The sequence below is a fragment of the Neopsephotus bourkii genome, unplaced genomic scaffold, assembly GCF_033783945.1.
Source record: "Neopsephotus bourkii isolate Nb327-2 ecotype Australia unplaced genomic scaffold, CSIRO-AGI_Nbou_v1 NB_1792, whole genome shotgun sequence".
In the NCBI taxonomy this organism is placed as follows: Eukaryota; Metazoa; Chordata; class Aves; order Psittaciformes; family Psittacidae; genus Neopsephotus; species Neopsephotus bourkii.
The window spans coordinates 5,701,708-5,717,868 of record NW_026902266.1 but is presented as its reverse complement, the minus strand read 5'-3'; the positions used below and the strand labels follow the sequence as shown (position 1 = coordinate 5,717,868).

General features: G+C 41.7%; 1 protein-coding gene across 14 annotated transcripts in view; it reads right to left on the bottom strand.

The window, feature by feature from the left end:
• Positions 1 to 16,161, bottom strand: part of BRSK2 (BR serine/threonine kinase 2) — a 327,161-nt gene that overhangs the window by 76,278 nt on the left and 234,722 nt on the right. For all 14 annotated transcript variants that reach the window (XM_061342432.1, XM_061342434.1, XM_061342433.1 and 11 more), the window contains one exon: positions 11,280 to 11,396. In XM_061342432.1, coding sequence (XP_061198416.1) covers positions 11,280 to 11,396 — 117 coding nt within the window. The remainder of the gene's footprint in view (positions 1 to 11,279; positions 11,397 to 16,161) is intronic.

The window sequence follows — 16,161 nt, the reverse complement described above, 5'->3', positions numbered from 1 at the left end:
ACGTGCATTTCCATTTTGTTTAGCAGAATCATGATTGGCTTGTTAATATAGAAAGCAAGTGTTTAAAACCAGCACTTTTTTTTTTTTTTACCTCAATGAGAACACATATCTAAGAAACTCAGTAAATGGTCAAGAACTATTGAAACTCAAAATTCTATGTCCCCACTATGAATTTCTTAAAAGTGAGGAAGGAAGAGAACACCAAGTGTATTCTGTGCCTATATGGAATTCTAGCTCTCAAATCCTACCCTTTAAGTTTGCCTTGCACCTAACTAGAAGGAAGGCCCATGCTGGATAGTCTCTTACAAGAAAAGAGACAGAATAATATTTGTAGACCAACACATACATCCCAATATGTCTTGGGCCTCTTCTGTTAAGATTGCTCTCAATTACTCCAACATACATAAAACCTGCCAATACATGATTTCCACATGCTTTTTTTTATCCTTTAAAAAAACTGAAAAGGATGGACAGTAGTGCTATTACACAGTGAATTAATATATTCTTTTTGCATCCTTCTACCCATACGTCTCTGGTTTGATTCCTGGCTGAGAATTGTTAATTACTTCAGCTTGCCAAGTAATCATTTTAATTCTTAAAGATTATAGCCACAGCTATTTATTTTATAGCCTTCATTAAAGTAACTTGACAAGTAAAAGGGATGCAAACTGTCTGAGACCTGTGTGCAAATCATGCTATTGTTTATACTGACACCTCCCAGCAGTCCCTGAGCCTGCCTTCATTTGTGCATTTGTTTCTTGTGACAAACGTGATCATGGCTGGGCAATACCTGTCTCACAAAGTAATGAGCAAAACAGAAGCACAGTGAGGTTAGCTTTGTGCTAGGATGCTACATTATGCCCAGTGAGACAGCCCATTAATTGGATTTCTATACACACTACACTTATCTTATGGTAAAATATCATCCCATGGGCATGGAATGCCCTGATTTGGTATCACACCTTTTGGCAGATAACGATAATAAACTCAGGGTACACTTGGGACTGCAGCTACCTTGACAGCAAAGTGTAAGCGAGGAGAGAGAAATACAGTTGATCTTTCCCAAATTTTAGGAAAGGTGGAATTCAGAAGTCAAATACAATATTTAATATCTCACCATCAGCCTCCACCTCCCTCCTCCTTTCCCGCTGTTTTAGGAGGTTATTAAGGTACATCTAACCAGGTCTATCTGCTCAGTAGTGATCCCAAGTGTCTTAACTGAGACTGGATTCTAAAAACCTCAACTCAAGTGTTAAAACAGGTAACGAAAACCAGAGTCTTCCTGCAGAGATCTGGCCAAAGTTGGCTCTTGGGAGACCAGAAAGAATGAACTTGTGCCTAGTAGGCATGACATATTCCTTGGACTGTCACTGGCAGCCATATGGACATGGACAAGGCTACTTAATATTTTTAAAAGCTGCTGCTGGTCACAGTTTGAAAAAGGTTACCAGAAGCTCACCGTGAGTTCACTCTTATGACTAAAACAAGAGCAATGCCACCACAGCTTCCGTACCTCACAAAAGCTTGTATGACTGAATTAACTTGGATTTTTATAATGCTTTAACCTTTTAGGGCAAAAGCTTCTACAATATAACAAACAGCGTGATGGCAAAAATACTGAAATAAAACTAAAGCAGTCAGAAATGTTAATAAAGTTGTTGCTTCTTGACTAAGTAGAGCGAGACACTGGATTGTTTAATGTTATGTACGTGTGCCCAACCCTGTAACGTATCTTATTCCCTGTGAATCTGCTTCTGTACAGCAATCCAACAGCTACTCTACCTGTTCTTTTTAATATCCCAAAGCCTTAAACACTAAACAGTCATGTCACTGGACTAATGCATGACTTTACAAGCTTTTAAAAGACAAGTTATTCTTGTGAGAATGCTCGACTACTAGTCTTGTCTCTTCTTCATATCATAAAAATGGTGTATAGTATACAGACCATCCTTAAGGTACACAGAAATCAGAATTAAGGAGTAGCACCAGAATCTGGACTGCAATCCACATCTGGACAAGCAGAATTAACTGTCACTATTGCTAGCTTGCTTAGACAGAACACAGAAAGAGGGCAGTATGGGAGCTGTAGGGAAGGTAGTAATGCAACTATAATTTGGAAAAAATTCTTGGCGAAAAGAGCATAGCATTATATCAGATCAGGGACATTCACTCAGTTGAGTCACCTCAGAATAGAAAGACCAGTTCTAACATGTGCTATATAACCAAGTCACATGAGGTTTATTGGGAAACGTATCAGGTGGCAACAAAGGAGTGAAGACAGAATCTAGGTAACTGTGACTTAGTATGTCTGAGTTTCTTAGTCTTGCATGCATTCTAGCTTCAGTTAGGTATGATGCTACCACTGCCTTTCCTACAGAAGGCGAGTCACAAAAACAAATAATGCATTAAATGGCTACTGCAGGTGGTGCCTGTGGCTGAGCAAAACCTCTCAAATCCTGCATGGTATCCCATACAGTTCAGCATCATCCTTCAGCACAATACTTTTTTGGTGGCCATGTGTCCTGGGTTCAGCAGTAGCAGTCATTTTTTCTCCTTCTTAGTAGCTGGTGCAGCACTGTGGTTTTGAATTTCAGCCTCAGAACAGCGCTGATAACACCGACGTTTTTACTTATTGCTCAAATATTTAGTCTGACCTAGGACTTTCTGAGTCTCATGCTCTGCCAGGGAGGAGGGGAAGCCGGGAGGAAGCAGAGACAGGACACCTGACCCAAGCTAGCCAAAGAGGTATTCCATACCACAGCACGTCATGCCCAAGATGTAAACTGGGAGTTACATGGAAGTGCTGGCTCAGTGCTCTGTCAGGCTGCATACCGACGGGTGGTATCGTATTCTCTTCCCTTGTTATTTCCCTTATCATTATTATTACTGTTGGTAGCAGCAGTGATTTGTGTTATACCTTAGTTACTGGACCCATGGGAGTTACATTCTTTTGATTCTCCTCCCCGCCTCTCTGGGAGAGGGTGGCAGGGGGGGAGGGGGAAGAAAGAGGGGGGAGTGAGCAAGAGCGCTCCTGGCTGACTTACGGCCTGGGCTTAAACCACGACACCATGCCACCTGCAGTCCACTGGAAGAGTCAGTATCTCAATTTGCAGGGTGCTTCTGAGTATTTACTTGTATATAATGACTCCAATGAAGATTTCAGAACTCTATGATTGTGGTTGCTGAGCAAATCAACTACCTTGACAGCTTCCTGTGCTAACATCCTTGAAAAGAAGAATGTGGATGCTGTGAAGAACCCAAGACAGGTGCATTACTGTTTATGCATCCCATTAGCAAATGCACTTTGAGCATTTACCTTCATTGGGTCAGCTGGAGTGCAGTGGAATCTGCTAGGTTTCTTACAAGCCACCACTGAAATCCTACTAGTATCTGGGAGAATGGGTGGAGAAAATGCTATAATAAATCCTGTCAACAAGTTGGGTTGATTTGAGCATTCAACAGCTGCCCTGCAATTGCCCAGAAAGCGCAGGTTTTTGGCGCAGTCATTGGGAATTCCTGCCAGCACTCAGTAGCTGGGTATCTGCAGCATTACCTTGGCTAAAAGTTCTAGGAGGAATCCTCCAGCCAGCCAGAATCCATAGAAAACTCATTTCCATGCTACCAATCACAGAGCAACTTCAACTGCTTTAAAGAGAAAACTGAAATTTAACCAAAATCTATTTATCTTTCTACAGAGTCATGAATATTTCTTTGGCTCTTATCACTAATTATTCCATATACTTGTGTCAAGAGTAACATTCCCTGCCTCTTCCCCTAAGCCACCTCCTCATCGTTCAGCTACATTTCTGTGCAGCAAAAGCCACAAATCTGCCCTTGATAACAAGTATATCACTCAGCATGATCAAGAAGCAGTTGCTGCCTGCGGGTACTGCTGCAAAAAAAGCACCAATGTTGGCAGTATTTATTTCAAGGGTGATGTGGATTTTCCAAGGCTAGTCTGCCTGAGGCAGGAAGGGCTCTCTGAATGGTCATTCACAGCTATGACTCGAGGACACCGCAATCTTAAGGATCTTGGGGGACCTGAGCAAAGCATTCATGTAGGATTTCAACCAAAGGAAAGAAGCCAGCATGCAATGGTGAAATCGAGGACAATCCTAGACAGGTAAGTCAGGCATTCAGAAAGAAATGTATATATCCTCGATGCATCTATCTTCAACTTCATTTGAGAAACTAGAGAAGTAGTTTGTTATCTAAGCACATCAACATACAGTGCAGCTACAGTAGATCTGAGATAACCAGAGCCATACCTTCAGTGCAGATGTAATATGCCTGTGACCAATAGGTCTTACTAGGTAGACGAGAGAGTTCTGCACTGTGCACACACAAATCAACTGCCCATGTACGGTTTATCTCGGAATACACAGTAACTGCTTTTCAAGAGAAGCAGTTGGTTGATCAAGAAGCACAAGGAAAGCTGTGTGATCCTACTCCACTGTGTGACAAATCACATGTTACACTGCCACTGGGTTCCCAGGTCCCACCAAAGATGACTGTCCATTCCTATGTCCTCTGGTCTCATGCCTTGAGATGGTACTATCTGGGGAAGAAGAGTGTCATTCTTAAGGCCTCACACCTGGAGGCAGAGTTTCTAAAGAGAGAGAGGAACAAGAAGTCTCCTTTCCCCTTTTTTTCTTAAGCATTAAGTTACCTTGATACAGGAGGTTGTAAAGGTGCAGTGAAAGCTGTCCCACATCTAGCTGTTTTTGTTGTTGCTCTAATGCTAGAGTTCCTCCTTCTTTACCCTCCCCTTTCTTCCTACTGTCTCCAAGCTGGCTTTCAGAAACAGAAACTATCCAGTAGTGCAAAAGGCTGCCTGTGCTTTCCCCCCATGCTGGATAGCAAAGGGTTGAGATGAAGAGAAACATCAGAGTAGCAAAATAGATAAAGGGAATTCTTCAGGAGAAGGACATATGTTAAAGCATCCTAAGTGGAGAAAGCAACAGCCACAGACCACACAAATGAAAGACAGGAAGAGAATGAAGAAACAGTTCCAGTAGCAGTTGGCAGTTAAGGCTGCAGTGAAGACAGTAGCTCTAAGTTACTGTAATTAAGGTAGCAGGTATTAAAACAAGGATGTAATTGAGGTAGTAGTTGTAGTTAAGGCTGAGCACTATTTTGCCATTAAAGCTTCAACTCAGCCATTTAGCTTTGTAACAGAAAACTCAGCATCTAGCCCTCAGCCATCTTACAGCTGTTTACTCCTTAAGCACAATTACATTTTTTGGGAATCTGCAAATCAGTTCATTAATTACTATATCAGTTCAAATTCATAAGACTTGGAACCTTTAAGATATCTTCATTTAAAATATGAGACAGAACCTCTGTATGAAAAGGACAACAGATTGCAAAATTAAGTATTCAAAAGTTAAGAATTGCTAAAATAAAGCTCGAAGAGGTTATACTGTACTCTGCAGGTAAGTCAAGGTGGGCTGGTGGATGTGTTGTCTTACCCAGCTCCTCTGTTTTAATTGTGGCTGAAGTTAGAAAGTTTGTAGCAATGTGAGAGAAGTTTAGTGTCACAAAGGACAAGATTGCTGTAGAGGCAGTTGACATACTGAAGAATCAAATTCTCCCCCTGCCCCTTCCACAGAATCGTTCTGTGAAAGAAAATAAACAGGTGCCTTAAACCGAGATGTTCACAGGTAATTATGAATTGCAGGTTCCCTGGTTTGAAAATCAGTGTGTAACATATCCAAACTTTGATGTACAAGCACGTGGAGTTTGATTTACAAGTATTTATAAGAACACGGAACAGGAGCTGCAGTCAGTAGGCACTCTGTTCTCCAAGTAAAAGACTATTATCAGGCACTGAGTACTCTGAGATATTAGGCCCCAGAGAATCCAACTGCACACTCAAAACTGGTTGATAATTTTGAGCCTCATTTTGCAGAATCATGTGCCCTCACATAAATGGAGATAACCAGGTCAATGTGGCAAACAGAATACGAAAACATTGTAATTAATATTTGTAAACCTAAGATACTACAATGAAAATTCAACCTGCCATTCATAGCAAGGCTTGAATGCAATAGAGTAGAAATTATGAATGGATCCATAAAATGAATGATGAGGAAAAAATCAAACATCAGATAGCTGTTTATTAAAAAACCTACACCATCCAAACACCAAATGAGTCAAAGATTTGTTGGAAAAGAGCTGTACAAGCTCATAATTAATGGCCATATCCTAATGTGCACAGTCTAAGTTAATGTTATATTGGTAATCTGAAGAATAGCATGTCTAAAATTCTCAGTGCTTGATTTTGCAGAATTAAAGCTTGCTAATATACCTTGGTATGTATAATAGGTAAAGCTGGTATTAATGGTTATTAATAAGGTTGCCTGGTATTTCCCTTTATAATCCTCATTTTAAGTGTCTTATGACTTACCATCAATTTAACAACAATTTTCCTTGCTTTTTGTCTGCCTCACACTGGCTTCATGTTTGTGTGTTGATGCATGTTGTGTATGGGCCAAAACATTTCCATTAAGTCTAACCTAAATGAATGTTTTTTTCTCCATAAAAAAGAAAAACTTCCAGTATCCTCAACTGCAAAGGGAAAACTTCAGTTTCACTTGTTTGAAGGCTCTAGACAAATTTACTCAAACTTCCACCAGAAAACTGCAGTTTGCATTTACCTGCAGAAACTCTATAGAGCATCAGGATCAAAATTCTATCTGGGCCAGTAACACTTCACAGAACAATTTTTCTACCTGAAGCTGATACCATGAGCTGCTGTGGCTGGGGTTATCATGAGATACCAAACTTTAAACCAAAGTGAGTTCAAAACCAATGGAAATAGATCTAGGACTGAGAGGAACTGACTGGGACAACCAGGCAGGGGAAACTAGAGCTGTAACCTAGTGGAAAAGGATCTAGGATATGGGAGCAAATATGGTGCAGAAATGGCTGAGAGAAGTTGGCAAAACTAGACTGCAAATTGTAGAAGAAGATGGGAATGGAGTGCTGGCAATGGAAAGCTCTTAATGAGATGGGGTAAAAAGTACTAATTCTGGCATCTCCAATTTCAAGAGCCTAAATTTGCAACCCTAACAATAACTGGATGCAGGACACTTGCATATGTCTAAAGCAATATGCACAAGTTTCCTATAAAGGAGAAAAATATGCACAACATCACATCTTGTCATTAAAATCAGAAACGGTGCTTGGACACTGAGGTGTGTGGCTACTGAACATTGCTCTTCCGAATTACCTGCTTATCACAGTTGTGCTGATACACCAAATACAGATGTAAGGGAATCAAGAGCTAGATGATCTCTGCTAGCATTTCTAACAAACACACAATGCACTGGTTGTTATAAGTACCCTGAGCATAAAAAGAGCCAGTAATAGATCCAGGTAATCTGTAGGTCTTCAAAATGTTGTTAGAAACTGCTAGGGAGAGCTGAGAGCAGAGGAATCGACTATGCAGGGGTTGGAAGTTGCTGTTTTCCTCCATCATGCTGCTGACAGTAGTGAGGTTTTCTACTCACTCTCAATAAAATCATAATCAGCATTGCTCTTCCCACATGCACATGGCTTTCTGGATCAGGCCAGGGGTTCCCTATGGAGATACCAATACGGGGGAACTGTTGCACACAGTTAATTGTGGAGTTGTCAGCAGTGGTGTCAGTCTCCAAACTAACTGCCTCTGCAGAGATTGAGTCTAGTGTTGGAATGTGCTACATTTACATGTCAGCTCTGTTCTACTCTTGGTTGGAATAGAGATTTGGAGGCAGGCAGCACAGGGACTGCTGTGGCTTCTCTGTCACCTGGCACCATGCAGCAATCTCCACCCAGTAGGACTCAGTGTTTCAAAGCTGTGATGAGTGAAACAGAGAGAAGTGAAAAGATGGCAAAAATTTACTCTGCCAGGTTTCTGTAAAGAGAAATGGGAATTAGGAAAGATCTTTACAAATTCCCACGAATTGCAAGTGACTCAACAGTATCATCTTTTAGCCATAAGCCCTCTTAGTTCAAGAAAAAGGAACAAGGTATAGGGAATGCCCAAACCCTTCCTACTTTCCAAGACTCCTACAGAAATGACTGCAATTTCTGTTCAGAGCAACATGTGCTCTGCAATGACTAGCTGAGATGGAGAACTGAAGCAAAGAAAGGTAATGCATCTTGTTCAAGACCACCCTGAATGCCTTCAGCAGAGACAGAAATCAAGGTCAGATCACCTCAGTCTCAGTCCTGAGGCTTAACTATAAGGCACTCACTCTTCTTGCCTAGTGACAATTCAGGATGGATTGGACAATATCTACCATTCTGAAACACTCTGAATCGCTGTGAAAAGAGACAAGGGAGTGTCTCTGCATGCCACTGCCTGTAAAGAGGAGGAAGACCCGTAGATCTGAAGCAACAGAAGCGGCATCCTACCACATCTTCTGCTTCTTTCCTTATTTGCTGTTTGCTCACAGACTTCCCCTGCTCCTGCAGGAATGCAGAGACTCACTGTGTTACTTTGGCATTTCAAGGACCACTTCTCCATGACACCACCTTCTGTGGAATTTCTACTGTAAGCAGAATTATTCCCACAGACCCTACACACAGTTTCTCTTCCTTTCAAGGGTCCAAAGGCACACACTTAAAACCCTGGTTATTCCTCTTTGTTGAGTATATGCACTATTTGTGCAATATACATTTCCAGTAATGGGGATTCATTACAACAAAGGACCAATGTGCAGTCTGTCAGTGACAAATTATGTCAATGAAACAGCAAGTCCATCCTTACCTCCCTTTTCTACACAAACACAACTGGATTGAACTTTTATTGTTTTCTCCAGGTAGCCATCAGTGCTACAGAAAACTGTGCAGATCTAAGGAGTAGCTCCCAGAAAACATGGGACCCTGAGGTATGCAATACAGCATACTTAAGGCTACATGATTATCTTCATGAGGCCAGTCATGGATCTGTGGTGACCTAACGCCTATGCAAACTTTGGACCAAATTTAGCAGTTCACTTGTGACAGCAAAGACTTTTTGACAGCACTCTAACTGCTCTGTACTGACAAAGTTAGCTGCATCACACGGCTCAACCCCATCTGATCCTCCCACTCTGACTGACAGAAATACCTGGAGACTCCTTCCATGACTGTCACTGGAAATGTTACAGTTTCATCTCATTATCAGTGTTCACAGATAAAACCATTCTGGAAATTAACTTCTGGATGTTTTGAGGAGCATCTCATTAAAGTTCAGTATCTCAGCCATGACTCACTCTGTTTTGTTCCTTTTCATGGTGGCTGAAAGTACCAACTACAAGGGTAGCTAAAACTGTTGCCTTGAAAAGCTCTGAGGTTGGTTACTGTATGTTCTCCGGGGGAAAGGGAGTCATAAGTGGATTGCCTTTCTTTGTGAACAGTGTGGCATATTGTTACATTTTCCTTCCTTCCTCCCTTCACCCCCAAACCAGAGAGATCACATGACACCAGTATCAGCCATGCTGGGCTCCATGCCAGGAGAATTAATGAAGTGGTGTAATAGCTCACACAGAGGCCTACTGATTGGCACCACACTTAAAATGCATCTGCAAGGCAGGAGATCATAGCATTGCTGCTGTGTTCTGTTTATTACAGGCACATCTCTTCCATTCCATTGATTTCTTTATTAGCACATTTTAAGGATGCAATGTGGGGGCTGGCTCTGCTTGAAGCATGGAGGCTTGAATTCCAGCACAGCTTATGGAAAAGAACTCTCCCTTTGAGACTTTATACCTGGATGACAGAGCCCAGTACTAACAAGAATAGGAACCCTACTGAAAGGTTTCTGAGGAGTTTGGAAAGTCCTGCAGGGCAATGCGAGATGGGGTTGGTTTTTATACTTCCTCTTTTTTTGTTTTTTTTTCATGGAAGGAAGGGGGGAATTTTTAGCTAAAGAGTGTAGATGCTTTGGGGGACCTACTGCAAGGAGAACTTTTTAATCTAGAGGGGAGGTTTGAGAGCAGCTGCAAGGAGCACATGTGCAGACTCATAGCTCCTTGCTTTTCATCTGTGCAGTTAAGAGGTCAAATCACGGATAGGAAGGAACAGGTGGGTCTCAGTGTAATCATCAATGAACATTTGATCACATCATGAACTTCAAATATATTTGCTATCCATTATTCATGACCTGGAAAGCAGAGCTGTACAGCTCAGGACTAAGGTAGTGGCTGGGTTGTACAGGGGACCATGATGACTCCACGTCTACCCTGTATTGCTTTGGCACAGGCTGAAAAAACATGGACTGCAATCAGCTGAGGATGGGGCTGGGCTGGAGCCACCAGATTCACAAGACCAAAGGCCAGGAAGAATAGGTCTGTATGGAAGGAGGTGGAAATCTACTGGTACTCTCTGTAACTCCAGTTTGCTGAGCTAGCAGTTACAACAAATTCAGACACAGCTAAAAGCTGGTGTAGTGGTGCCAGCTCAATGCAGCTGCTGCCCTTGCTACAGTTCACTGCAGCTACCCTGCTGCACAGTCAACATGGCACCAACCCATAGCTATGGGAGTGTGGAATGGGGCATGGTCAAGTGGTGCCCCTGGTAGCCATGGAGATGAGGGGGCATTGCCCCCAGAGACCATGTCCTGCCCCTGGTCAGGCACCAGCGCTTTGCTCAACTGTTGGACTGATTGCTGGTTTCCTGGGAAATTCCTAGAAAGCTCTTGCTGGCAACTGAATTGCCATGGGAATGTTTTTAGATTGCCCCTGCAATATTCCTCCAAGCTGTCTCCTTTGTGTCCGCATTCATGTCCTGCTTGTAATTGCAAAGGACCCTGCTGCCTCCCTATCAATCCTGCCTGTCAATGCTTCATATCAATGCTTTGTTTGGTGTGTGGAGCGTGAATAGGAAGAATTGCAAGCAGGCAGCCTCATTGGGACACACAAATTCCATTTCAGAACCCCAAGATTAATTTTTTTTCATCCTTAATATTTTTAAAGCTTCTTCTTAAAACAGCTAACACTACTGTTTCCCCAAAATTATACAGCCAGTGAAAGCAAACACACACCAGTGTGTGTAGATAAATCCAAACCTGAAAGGCTTGATTTCTATATCTATCTGTGACTCCTACAGAGGCCCTTTTTTCCTTGCAAAGCACTTAAACCCCATCTTTTAGCTCTTATACACTACATGCATCGTAGCAATTTATTATCTTGCTCCAAAATAACGATGCACAGTGTAGGCCTGCATGTCTTTATTGAAACCCTTACTATAGACAACCTTTATGTTTGGAATCTATCACTGATTTTTGCAATATGTTCTGAGACACTCACCCACAACTGGTTTCTAATAAGCTGTCCCCAACCTGCAGTGATGCCATCCCAAAGTCTGCTATCCGGATGTTGTTCTTTTCATCCAGCAGTAAGTTTTCTGGTTTTAAGTCCCTGTGGCTGTAAAGAGAAGATCAAAATGTGAGTTAAATTATCCACAACAGCTTTCCTACTCTAAAACTTATTCTTTATCCAGCATAGCATCCAACCTATTATATTTTAACAGATTTAATTTTTTTTTTTCAATCCAGGGTAGGAGAACACACATAACCAAGATCCAATCTTTGCAATACTCTAGACCGTTATCTAATCCTGATGAATTCAAGGCTTGAGCCTACACTCCCCTGGCAGGAAATTAACATCTTCAACTTCCAGTGATACCAACACAATCTGAGGGAGAGACTGAGGGAAACAGGTAGGAGGAGAATTTCAGCTTGGATTTAGAGCTGAAATACTACATCATATGTCAGCTCCTTAAGGTAGGAGGCAACACTATCAACATATTCTGTCAACAGCAGCAAACAAAATGAGTGATATATAGAGAAAAAAAACATCCTTGATGTAAAAGCTACTGCAAAAAGTCCTTATTAGGCGTTTTTTACATAGGCACATGGCTTTGAAATAATTTTCAGTAGTTAGCTCTGATGGAGAAATTCCTTCAACCTAGTGCTGCATACAACTGAGGGTACCAGCAGTGGAAAGGAAGAAAGAGGACTTCCTTCTTTCCATCAAAGCTTGATTCTCTTATTATTCGCAACATAGAGCCAGGCAGCCATGATCTTCAGGATGTCAACTCCCTCTTTAAATCAAAAAGTATCATATATTTATTAACTTATTAATGCCCACTACCCACAGTAACATCACTGTGCACCCATGTCTGCTTCTTAGTACTCAAGTGCTTTTGTAGAACTATTACATTTACTTGATTTTATATGCAAAGGCAAAATTTTGCACAATATATGCGACAACTTTGCTCTATTTTCTTTTCATTGGCAACTCTTGGAGAGTCAGAGATGAGAGAAGCAGTTTAGGCAAGCTAAAGAAGAAGATCTTTTCTTCTTTTTGCTTATGAGTAGGCAAAATGAGTCTTTGATGTCTTGCTAATAAGAGGTCCAAATAGGAGCACTCCAACCCTGTAGGCAGAACGGCCAGCTTCGGTGGCCACTCAGAACATAGATGCGTGGGAAACAGCCAGCCAACAACATGTGCGAGTTAAACAATGCTCATTTGCAGTAATGATTCACAGCATTGGGACAGTCTAGTCCAGTGGCACCTATAATGGAAGTCAGCCTTATCTTTATGTCATTTCCTCCTCTCTTTTTAAGACAATCCACTAGCACTCCTCATGCAAGCAGGTGTTAATTCTACCTCTATCCCACTGTACAGAACAGTCTCTAGAAGCTCAGAGAAATGTGAGAGGCATGACAATGTCTTGGAAATTATCTCCTCTGATCTAAAGAGAAGTCTCATATGTTCAGTTAGACACAACCTGTAAATAATGCAGGTCAATTCTATGAAAAACCAGAGCACACTGTAATAGGATACCTGGGGAGTGTAACAGATACTTCCAAAGGAGACTTCCAGCAAAACAGTGCACATTCAAAGCAGCTACTGGTCATTTACCTTATCACTGAGTCCAATGATTCCTTTTGCCTCACTTTTTAAAGAGCATAAAATTTGGTCTCCGGTCTTGTATAGACATGATGAATCCTGCATTTTAAAGTGACCTTGTTAATCATGGGCAAACAATCCGGTAGATAACGGAAAAGCGCAATTCTGATTTGCCCATATTTTCACCTGACAAAGCAAAAGGTGCTTTATCAAATCTATCTTTGTCATAGAAATCAAACTTTCAAGGTAACTGGAGACAGAAGACTTACTGGCCATAAAGTAACTATCTAGATATCCATACCTACTCGACAAAAATGGAGGAAATGAGTGACAAGGAAATGTTCTAGAGTCAGTGAATGAATGGTTAATGGCCAGGAAAAGAATATCTGAATGCCATCATCAGGGACTGCAGTCCTGGACAAAGGCAAGATTGTCAGCATCTGCCAAATCTGACAGAATTTTGAAAGCCTTAAGTTGGGACCCAGGGGTTCCTGGGACTGAGGTGGTACGTGTGAAAGGAAATCTGGTGTGTGCCTCCAGACACTCACCAAAATAAACCCAAGAAAAATTCTGAACTCTTCACTACAGCCCTATGAGCAGAGAGGAGAGTGTGGACTCTGTCAAGAATTTTAGATACATGCCCATCCATGCATTGCTGATTGGGCCTTGAAATACAGGAACTGTCATATGGCAGTTTTGCATCTCTCTGACCCTTCTTCACCCCTCTTTCAATGCAGACCCTCGTGCCTAGTATGGATGGTTAGCATAGAAATTTCAGGACACCCTGAGTACTTTTTCAGTGCTCTAGCAGCACTCCTCTCAGAGGTCAGGGTGGCAGGTGGATGAGACAGTGTTTGCACAAGAGTGTGTGAATGAAAATTTTCTTCTAGCTGGAATGTTTCTCTGCTATCCATCTTCAGACCACTCTGCATTTGCCATGGCAGCATCCTGGGGACAGAAGTCGGGCCAGGAGTCTGCACCACAGTGGCAGAACCAGCATCACTGCCACTGAGAACGAGACTTCCTCTCTGCATTTGCATTTCCCATCTTTGTATTGCCAGCTTTTCAAACGCCAGAAGGAAGAGAGAAGAACATATGGGAATAGGGAAGGCTTGTTATAATCTACCTAAGAGCCCAGCAGCCCGGACAGCCTCATGCATTCATATTTGGAAAGAATTATCTTGTGCCAAAATGAAACAAAACAAAACAAAAATCCCACTCTATGTGGTAATTACTTGGCATTAATGGAACATTTCAGAGTAAATGCATTTAATTTGGTCCCATTTCAGCTGATCTCCCTGGCTCTCCATGTCTTCTATGATCGCATCAACCCTCTCTCTGCAGGTGAGCAGAGGACTCGTTACCCTTTCCTTGTTCTAAAGGCTCTAAAGCTGTAGGGCTTTATCACATGACTGCAAAATCAGAAGATAAAAAAAGCAGCCTCTTTATTGACAAACATGGCAAAATCTCCTTTTGAGCCCTGCATATGTTGAGAAAGAATAAGAAGGAGCAATGCAGCACTGCAGAAGTCAGTGTAACCCTGATCCAGGGTGGCCACAGACTACCAGAGCTTCTCAACAAAGACAATGGAGCAAGAAGTTAGCACCAAGACCCTGCATACAGCAGATTTTTTAAGGGAGAGAATATGAATGAAGGGGAGCCATTAAACAAGCCATGACAGGGGAGGCACACACAGTCAGACTCTCTGAAAAGTCCCTCTTTTACAGATTACAACAAAGGTTTTACATTTCCCTTCCAGCACAAGGTGCATACAGGGAGAGGTCTGAAAAAACTGTCTCATGGAAATGGGCACAGTTCGTGGAGATGGTACACAGAAAATGAAATGCATACATATGCATTAACATGTTCCATCTTTCCACTTACACACTGGCCATGCTTGGTTTCTGCCTGCTCCTAGTGATGCTGTTCAGACAGATTCTCTGGCTCCCTCCACTGCCTTTCTAGTCCATCCTCCTGCCCTGAGAATATCCCTGTATCTGTACTGCAGGCAACTGCAGTGCACATTAAAAAGAGAAGTAAAACACTCTCTCCCTGTCACCCAGGGTTGGCAGAATATTTCTGGTGTAGGGACAGACTCCAGATTTTGGATTCAAAGGAGCTATATCACCTGGCACAGGACGATGAACTAACCCATTATTTTAAAGTGATTTTTGAGCTGAAACTTTCCTATCAGTTTCTATGACAACTCATTCTAGGTCATAGATTTCTAACCCAAGAAACCTCCTAATTGGAGTAGTTGCAGGTCGTTTGTACTAATCAAATTGTTGGCTACTTTGCAAATGCTTTTCTAACTGACCCCAAACTCCCAGAAGGGCCAGACCAGAGAATAATTGCTCTGCAATTTGCCTCTTAAAAGTGCCTGATGTGATGAAAATAATATATCAGTAATAATTAATAGTATGAGAAGCAACATTTTCAATTTTCATGAGCAGAAATGCCTTCCACCTTATTTTTTATTGCTTCTGCAAACCAGGTCTGAGCATGTAACTTTTATCTACTTACAGAAGAATCATTTAGAGCTATGGTTGCTATGCTCAAATTTAGTAAGTTTTCACAGAATTCTGAAGAACAAGTAAATATAGTTATAGCTAGGAAAAACGACAACACCTATAAACATACCAGGAGACCTGGAGAAGAGTTTGTATGCCTAACACCTTGCTCGCTTTTAAACAATTATTTTCATGGATCTATGAAAATATATTGCTTTTCCCTACCAACTTCACCTCAAAACATATATTCACATATTTCAAAGCCAGAACAGGCTGTCAGTTCTGATCACCACTACTGTCCTTGTCAGAGAATGTTACCTGGTTATGCTTACAATATGACTATGCCATTTCTGAGTTTCCAGTGGCTTATCTAAAGAAGTGAACTTACAAAAACCCATTTAGCTGAGCTGTTAACTCTGCCATTGGCATTGCAGCTGCTGTACTTGATGGGTTTTTTCCGGTTCCCTGTACAAGGGAAATCTGAAAATTCCTCACTCTTTTAGACTGCGTCCCGATCACAGAACTGAAAGTCCTGGATTCAGGCAATGCTTGGTGAATCTCAGTTCTGAACAGGGGAAAAGCTACCGTTCTCCCTTCTGACAGCATGAAAGAAAACTTGAAAACCTAAAGACTCAAGGACCAGAAAATAACTAACCAGAAACCAACCTTGTTAAATTCCACAATTTCTAGAACAGTTTGACATTTGGAGGCCTTAAATCCTGATTTCAAAGTGTCCAGTTGCTGCAGTCTGAAGTGTTTGACAG